This window comes from Nansenia antarctica (genome assembly GCF_963989245.1).
Source record: "Nansenia antarctica genome assembly, chromosome: 19".
NCBI classification, from domain to species: Eukaryota; Metazoa; Chordata; class Actinopteri; order Argentiniformes; family Microstomatidae; genus Nansenia; species Nansenia antarctica.
This window is the reverse complement of record NC_137692.1, coordinates 20,166,770-20,176,291: the sequence shown is the minus strand read 5'-3', so window position 1 is coordinate 20,176,291 and position 9,522 is coordinate 20,166,770. Positions and strand designations below refer to the sequence as shown.

Genomic DNA, 9,522 nt, shown 5'->3' with positions numbered 1-9,522 from the left:
TCTGATAATGTCTCTTCTCTGATTGGCTGCTCCAGGGTGACATCATAGGGGACGAGACACGGCCCCCTCTCCACACTCTGCTTCTCCAGCCAGTCCATCGTATCCCAGAATACCTTCTACTGCTCCAGGTCAGAGGTCACAACATGACACTTACCTTTTATATTTGTAGACACTCCATACAGTCAATGTTGGGAAAGAGATGCCATTACTACCTTAACAGCATGAAAAGTGTCTGGTGGATGAGAGAATTCACCAGACACTCAGAATTTTTTACTAGCCACATTTTTTAATCATGCATTAATATAACATGATACACAGTAACTTGATATTATGACTCCGTAACTCAGTCTGTCATTACGTTTATGTTTCAGACTATCTCTTGTTGTGTCCACACATAGGGTTAATTGGGGATACTCTGGGTTTGATTGCTGGTTACTATTGTGTTTCATGTATAATCGATTGCTCTTGGATTGTGATGTGAAGCCTAAGTGATGTGCCTATATCTGTGATGTATTGCTCCTGTCTTGTGGTTGATTCTCAGTAAAGAACACGGTGACGCTATGCAGTTGTGTGTTGTGTGATCCTTACCCCAAACATAACAATTCTGCCATTTCCTGTATTTTCCAGAACCTGTTGAAGCAGACAGATGCCGAGCACCCGGACTACTACCTGTTGCTGGTGTGTATCCAGCAGTTCAGAGCCTTCACGGCCCAGTACGCCCACCTGCTCCAGCACAACGAGGAGCTGCTCCTGAACACACGCAAGGAACTCAAGAGGTCAGGAGGTCAACACGGGTCACTGATCCCTAGTCTCTCTCTAGGTCCCTCTTGAAACGGATCCTATCTCTGACTAACCTGGTTTAGGAGGGAGTCTAGGGGGGGAGGTAGAAATGAGAAGATGGGCTCACGTGTTTGGGGGCTCATTTACATGCCATGCATAACACGGTCTGTCGGTATTAGATGACGAGACGATGACGTGGCTTCTGGAGGGGTGTCCAGAAATATAGCCCCGGGTGAGCCCCTCAACCAGGTCTCGGGGTGGTAAAAGGGTAGCCCCTCGGCCCCGAGCCTGGTGGAGTGGAGAGGAAAACAACAACCCATACGCCGAAGAAGAAGAACAATGAGCCTGTCCCTCTTCTACCTCCACCACCAGCCTACCCTGTAAACCAGGCTAGTCAGAGATAGAGACTGTTCTTCCAACAAGACTTGGACAGGAGAGCAGCGGGTCAAACACTTGGGACACATTAAGAATTGTAGAACATTATGAGCTGTTATGCACAACTGTAGAGTAGCTGAATAAAGTCTGTTCTGTTCATGTCGCAGGTCCACCATGAAACAGTTCTTCAAAACAGTCGACTGCGGGATCCAAGCCAATGAGATGGGATCTCTATACCCCACCAGTAACGCAATACTGTGAGTTCTACTCGCTCTACCCCTTTCCGTCCTTCCTCCCTTTTTTCGTTCCATCTTCCTCCCTCCCTCCCTCCACCCCTCCCTCCCTCCCTCCACCCCTCCCTCCTTCTCTCCACCCCTCCACCCCTCCCTCCTTCTCTCCACCCCTCCCTCCCTCCCTCCCTCCCTCCACCCCTCCACCCCTCCAGTCCTTTCCTCCTCCCTTAATACATTCATTGATTTAAAAATTCTTCACTCACTCTTTCTTTTTTTTGCAATTTTCTTTTTATTCAACAATAAGAACAATAATACAACAAATCAACAAAAACAACCAAAAGAAAAACATTAAAAGGAAAAGAAAAAGCTAACTGCTGTCATGTCTCAAGTCTGTGTCAATTGCCATAGAGTCCACTTCATCCATTTGTTGTCCATCTGTGGTCCTAAAAGTTGTAGTCTGTGAGTCAGTCTTTCCATAACATGGATTTCCCCCACTGTGTCTACCCATTGGGCCTGAGTAGGTAGGTCTTCCGTACCCCATTTCCTTGTGATAGCCTTTTTCCCAGCGTCTACTCACTCTTTCAAATCAACATTCAGTCTCCCCCTCCCTCCTCCCCTCACAGGGAGCACGCCAACCAGGTGAAACGCAGCAAGCAGAGACTTCTGGAGCAGCTGCAATTCAAACGCTACCAGGATTGGGAGAGAGAGATAGAGGCCCACCAACGCTACGACTCGGACTCTCCCGTCCCCTTTTTCTCCCCCACCGACACCCTCGACCCCCCCCGTCTTAAACATCCGACCCTCCCGGTCCCCCTGCCCCTCCCCCTCCCCCTGCCCCTGCAGAGCATCCCGGAGACGGAGCAGCCGGAGGGCCGTGGAGGAGGGGTGGGGGTGGTGGAGTGGTCGTCCGAGAGGCTGCCGCCTCTGCCTCCGCCGTGCAAGCGTCTCCTGTGCCCGGGGTCCGCCCTGGCCGACGCCCTGGGGGAGTTCCTGCTCCCCGGCGACGCCCCGGGCCTGGAGGCCCTGTACGAGGATGGGGACTGCTCCCTCAAAAACGTGTCCCTCTTCGACCACTGCTCGAGCGCCTCCTCCAACTCCAGCATCGACATCGCCTTCATCCGCTGCCCCAAGACCCACCACCACCCGGCCGCACCCTCCTCCTCCAACAGGGACAGAGACGGGGACAGGGACAAGGACAAAGACCGCCTAGAGGCCTACGGCGGCCTCGGGGGAAGCCGGGAGAGCGGGTACAACAACAAGCCGCCCGGCCGAGGGTGCGCGTCCCCGGACGAGGCCATCCTGATGCGCCACCACCACTGCCCCCTGCAGGCGGGCCAGCGTAAGAGCAAGTCCTTGAACGGGCTGCAGTTGGACAGCACTGTGAGCGGGGACGGATACCTGTTGGACAACTTGAGGGGCCACGGCGGCGGGCACGCCAAGCTGGAGAGGCAGGGGAGTAGGGGGTGTCCCACACGCAGGGGGCAGAGAGACGTCAGTTCCTCCAGACAGCCAGATGGACAAACGGCCACAGAGGAGGAGCTACGCGGTGACCACAACAAGGTGGGTGTAGAGGGGAAAGGACAGGCGAGGCTGGTGGAGGCAGAGGCAGAGGATGGACTCATTGTAATTTCCATTCCATGTGTTTGATACCATTCCGTGAGCTTAGAATTATAAGGTTCTATCTCCGTTTAGGGCAGTTCAGAGATATTGAGCGTCAAAGTTTCTACATTCCATTATGTTTTGTGAGATGGAACCTTTGTATTTTATGAATTACTGACAAAAAAAAAATCAACATTTTAAAAATAACACCACACAGGCATTAATACACACCTAATGGATCAGATTATGTAAAAAACTCAATTCTGACAAAAATGGAGATAGAACTTTATAATTCTAACGTCACGATTCCTCATTCCATGCATTACAATGAGTCCTCCGATTTCTACTTCCACCAGCCTCCCCTGGGATAGGACCCGCAGTAACTACTGTTAGATATGGGGTTTAGGAAACAGTGAATGTTAGGGCTGTCAGTCAATTAAAAACATTTATTGTTTCATTTTTTTCTCATGAGTTAATTGATCTACCAATTAATCAGGGGTGTGGTTTCAAGGCCCACTTCAGTCATACAGTATATGACACCCTGGTGCTACACAATGTTTTTGCACAATGATTCAAGGCCTAAAATTGCCATTTAGGTCATGTGTATGTATGTGTATGTTTGGGCAATTTTGGGCAATTCTAAGAATTCTATTCTATTCTTCTCAGCCTAAGCTGCTGCTGCTAAAACCATATACAACGCTGGGCCAAATGTCATACTGTACGTCATGACGTGGGAAATGTGTGATGTGGCTAACAGGCCTGTTTGTAAAGTTAGCCTGTTTGTGAAGTTAGTGCCCAGTGTCAAATATAACCCTCCCACCCTTCACCATCTTTTTGCGATTGAGTCAAACAACCTTCCGACACATTACAATTTTACTGAGAATAGCTCCTAGCTGGCATTACTTTCCCAAATAGCTCTGTAAATTACTAATATCATCACTCTAGTGCTTCTAATTACTAATATCATCACTCTAGTGCTTCTAATTACTAATATCATCACTCTGTGCTTCTAATTACTAATATCATCACTCTGTGCTTCTAATTACTAATATCATCACTCTGTGCTTCCGTTCTTTTTTCTTTATTTTTTTAAGACAGGAAGCAAAACTGGCTGGCATGGGCCCTTAAGTAAATCTGGCCTTATTTCCGTGCATTTAGCGAATTCAGCATCTGTATGTCACAGTGGCCTATTAACAAGAATGCATTTTTTATAACCCCCTATGCCTCCAGCTGATGCCAATTAGATCACATACAGTCAGGTGATAAATCAAAAGGTCATAAATCTGACACTTCAGGCCATCGTGGTGTAAAAAAACCTTTCATACCATTTATTAGAAATATTACTTTTAAGTTGGCTGCCTTTGATTACCTATTGTGTGAGACTGTACTGTATATGTGGGTAGTTTACAGTTACAGTTGTTATATAGTTTGTATGTGTGTGTGTGTGTGTGTGAGTGTGTGTGTGGGTGTGGGTGTGTGCGTGTGTGTGTGTGTGTGTGTGTGTGCGTGTGTGCGTGTGCGCATGCGTCTGAGAGAGCGGGAGGACAGTGTGCTGATGTGTGTGTGTGTGTGTGTGTGTGTGTGTGTGTGTGTGTGTGTGTGTGTGTGTGTGTGTACTGTATGTCTGTCTCTCTGTTTGTGATCTTGCATGTCAGGCTGATATGGACTCTGTAACTATGTCATATGATGTAGTATCCCATGTTGTATGATGTCGCTTGTACAAACCAGTGTCCATTGGTTACCGTAGGATTCTGGGAACCCGTGGGGGGAGGAGCCCCGCATTTGGAAGGCATTTGAGACCCCCTTCAGCGAGAGGAGTCGCAAACAGGAGAAGGGGGGCTTCAGGACCTCCTTTAAGAAGCTCTTTAAAAAGAAGTAAAAGATTCTGTTTCCATATATCCATGTAGATATATACCAGTGGAGGCTGGTGGAGGTAAATATCTGGGGAAGGGCTTATTGTAATGCATGAAATGGAATGAGGAATGGAAACCATTAGTCTACCTCCCCTGATATGTACAGTATATAGGTGTGTATGATGTACATACAGTGTGAAATCTCTGGGTATTTCACAACTGGACATTACTACTCAAGTAATACACTATCTGCTAGTGCTTATTGCATCTCTAGATTCCTAAGCCTACAAGCAGCTTAGTGACGTGTGTGCTGTGTGTCCTCCAGGGGTGGAGGGGAGGGGAAAGACAAGGCCAGCGATAAGACAGAGAACTGCAGCGACCACGAGGCGAACATGAGAGGCCTAGACCCTATCGACCGTGGGACTGCCGTGTGACCGTGGGACTGTCTGCCACCACAACATGACTACAGCGCTACCGGCTGAAACACGAACACGAGCACGAGCACGAACACGAGCACACACGCGCGCGCACACACACACACACACACACACACACAAACACACAAACACACACAAACACACAAACACACACACACACACACACACACACACACTCAAGTTAAAGGAGTTACACATAAAATCTGGCTCCCCTATGGCCACGAGTTTAAATTGTAATTTCAATGAGCTGTTGCTTACACTGTCCATTACCATAGCCAATCAAACATAGGTGAGCAGCTATTACTTTTAAACACTCACCCTCCACAATCCCTGCTGATTTCTCAAGGCCATTATAAGCTGTAGTTCAGTGAAAATGTCATGTGCAGCTCCTTTAATGATAGTTGAGTACACAAATTGAGTAATGAGAGTTCATACTTTCAGAAACCCCTCAAATATCTACTTTGCTGCCATGTGCACTGTTAGTGCGGCAGCTTAGCAAAATTATGGGGACATTCCGGACAAAAGCACCAAATGTTTTCCATGTGCTCTACATCACCATAGCTTTATGTATATAAAACATTCATACTCCTCTCTTCTATAATCTCTGTAGGAATGCTGTATAGGTATATATGCCTGTTTTATAGATCTCATTCACCATGGAGAACACCTATTTTGCCTACTATACTCAGGAACTACTATAATGTACATTCATATTTTCATCATTTATAAATCAATCATAATAATTGGAAAATATTTGTAAATGTATTTCCCCAAATCCAAACAGAATATTTTTTGAATTGTTCGAATTTGATATGCTCAAGAGAATTTTGTTTTGTAAATACATTTCAATTGTGACAATCATTACAAATGGGGGGAATTAAAACAAGATGAGAAAATTCCACATTGTTCTCACTCTTTTTTGATCATTAAAACACCATCTCCAGGTATGCAATAGCTGCTAACCAAGACAAAACCCCTGCACTTCTGTCATTACAGATGCTTTGGTATTCACATGTTTATTTCTTTAAGTCACATTTGATATCATTCCACACAGAACTCTAAAAGTGGACTGGACACTTCACAATTGTAAGTAAGAATTGCATTTCAAGCATGTAATGCTCCTTTAATTTGTAGCCACAGGTGCTGGCAATATAGAAATCACAGTTGTAATCAGTTAAAATGGCAGAAAAATCTGCTTTTTTTGTGTTGTTCCAATGCAAACAAAAGAAATAAACATGTGAATACCAAAGCATTTGTAATTGCAACAATTCTCTGGGAGAAGTGTTGCATTATCTGACAGAAGTGCAGAAGCTCCGATATTTTTGTCCATGACTGTACATCTGAACGCTATCTCACAGCCCTTTCTCAATGTGTTAACCACTCAATTTCTCACATCCACCAGATGCTTCCTTCTAAAAAAGTATTGGAGAATATCCTAGATCTTCACCCTCAATGTGTTGAGTGGGAAGTGAGTGGAGGGTGGAGAGGACGAAAGGAATCAAGTCGAACAATCGAAACTCTCGCTAAGTCTCTCCTCCCTTATGAAATAAATGTTTTTCCAATTCATGACATGTGCATTTCAATATATCGATCATTTCTTGAGCCATTCCATCATAACAACACAACACACAGACACAGCACTCTTCAGTTCCTTCTTTTAATGTGTTAACTTGTTTCATAAATCTGTTACACATTTGAAACAAAATATAGGCAATTATACAGTATGTAAAACCAACTGATTTTATTTTACACTATATACATAATAATAATGTGCATTGCAATATGAAAATGGTAATGCGGCAAACAGGAGAGGAGCTAGTGTGTCATTAATCATAAATCCTACACGTCTTTACTGTGTAAATGAATCCCAACATATTTATTTATTTATGTATTTATTTATTACCTTACACTAAAGCTACAACTGTTTTTTGCACAACTTGTTACCCAACTAATTTTGGCCATAAATTGCGAACACATAGTATTTTGGCATTACATCAAAATGTAACATTCATTCATAATTTTCACCATCTTAAGTGAGTCCTACAGTAAGGAATGTTCTTTTTGTTCTCTCAATTGGACTTGTACTGTATATATCCTGATTAATCAGTATTGAGGAGAATTACGACATACATTTGCATGGTTAAAACAACAGTACCACTGGAGCAATGATGTACTGTAGGGGGGTGGTTTACCAGATGAAATGCTTCCGATGGAGATTAGCCATTGAACATGGTCTTTAGTTCAACGGGAATAACAATCATATTCAATAGAGGTTTTCTATTGAAAGTGTGTTTAGTTAGGGACATTAGTTTGACCTTTGATGCTTCACTCTGGAGTTTCGTTACATTATTTCGGTCATAGAAATAGAATTCTAGATCAATGATTTCAGTAACGTTCAGTTAAGTGTTCAGTTGTACTATTCTAATGCAACCTCTGTGTCACAGCTTGTGAATGGCGTGTGTACATAGATGTGTAGACTCATATACGTACATACAACGCATATATACATGTAGCTATATGCAGGTTCATACGGGTATGCCCTTTCATACATGCACACGTATGTATATTATGTACGTTTACACTCATACAGTTACATACAATAACGTCACATTTTTTGTTTTCAAACACTGTTTGTGCAAATTTCAACACCAGTGATTCCATAGTATTCAAAGCATAAAATCAAGAAGGGAATTACAGTATGTAGTCTGCGGTTTCAAAATTAGTGTTCATCTCATAGAGTTAGAATGTAAGCTAAAGAATGGAATAAAGATCTCCAATAGGACATTTTTCTCAAAGCAAACTAGAAGGAAGGAATTGCCCATATTTGGGCTGATGATGCATGCAGAATGAAATGACCAGCAAGTGGTGCTTCCTTGGTGCATAATGATCCAGAAACAACCCCTATCCCCCCCCTCCCCCCGTAGACACTAAGTAGATCTGAGAGGATTGGATAGGGATAAACAAGATGGCACTTCCTTATACCTATCCAGTGCTTCCATTTCTACACACGTGTCTAGGGGAGGAAGGGAAAAGAGAAGGTCGTTTCAGGGCAGGGCCAAAGCCAAAACTAATAGTGAGGGGTTGGCATCCTGTCCCTCGTCACATGACACAGGAAACAGGAAGTATTTTCGATCAGTGCCTGAGCTGACCTCCCCCTCTGCACCACTCACCCCCCCCCCCCTTCACCCTCCCCCCTCCATTTGACATCGTTACAGTCTCCATACCTGTACAGAACACCTATGCACACATATCTACATGACCTGTCTTTAGTGTACGACCCCAGAGTGGTAGCCAGGGTCCCTTTTTCTGCAAAGAAATACTACATTTATATTTACAACAATTAAATAGAGGTCAATTAAGCACTTGTGTGGTGGGCTAATATGCTAGCAGTGGTGGCAACACTTTGAAAAAAAAGAAAAAAAAATGAAATCATAATATAAAAGTCATCATCCGGGTCTTTGTTTGTTGCTTGTTTGTTTGTTTGTTTACATCATGCCACAATAAATAAAGGTGTTAAAGGAAGAAAATAAAAGGCAAGTTTGAAAGCGGACCCTTGAAGGATCAGTCTTCTGAGTAGCTGAAGTAGTAGGAGACTCTGTCTGTCTGTGTGTCTGTCTTTCTGTCTCTCTTTTTCTGTGTCTCTCTCTCTCTCTCTGTCTGTCTCTCTTTCTTTCTCGTTTGGTCTGTCTCTGTCTCTCTCTCTCTCTCTCTCTGTCTCTTTCTTTGTCTGTCTGTCTCTATCTGTCTCGTTCTCTTGCCTGTCCACCTGCTTGTCTCTGTCTTTCCCTCTCTATCTGTCTGTAGTGTATTGTGTATTTCCCAGGATGCCGTGTGAGTATGGTACGGTGCAGTGTGGGGGTGCGGTTCAGTAGCTGTTCTCGTGGCCAGCAAGGATGTACAGGTTGCTGTGTGCCGTGGGGTTGTCCGTTGGCCGGCTCTCCAGTACCACCACTCTAAAAACAAACAGGATAAACAACTGGTCAGACTCAACAACAGGAAGTGCCGAGGGCCAAAAGGCACCAAAAGAGGTTACATACAAATGCTAAGCCCTGAGAATAGGGAAGTTTCTGAAGTCCATACATTAATAAATGACGACTTATAAAGCAAGGAAAAGCTTTCACACACCAGGACACTCGCTCACACACATACAAGCCCAACCCCTTCTCGTTTCATTTTTAAACCAATCCCTTTCTGCGGACAGAAGAAAGCCTGGAAAATCCCCTATGTTATAAAGGTGTTTGACAG

At 44.4% G+C, this 9,522-nt stretch overlaps 1 protein-coding gene across 5 annotated transcripts in view; it reads right to left on the bottom strand.

Annotated features, from left to right (window-relative positions):
• Positions 1-8,542: 8,542 nt before the first annotated feature.
• The window catches only part of LOC308173796 (mitogen-activated protein kinase kinase kinase kinase 3-like), a 56,249-nt gene continuing 55,269 nt past the window's right edge, over positions 8,543-9,522 (bottom strand). For all 5 annotated transcript variants that reach the window (XM_080548849.1, XM_080548851.1, XM_080548850.1 and 2 more), the window contains one exon: positions 8,543-9,230. In XM_080548849.1, the coding sequence (XP_080404975.1) occupies positions 9,143-9,230 (88 nt within the window). In that variant the 3' untranslated portion in view covers positions 8,543-9,142. The remainder of the gene's footprint in view (positions 9,231-9,522) is intronic.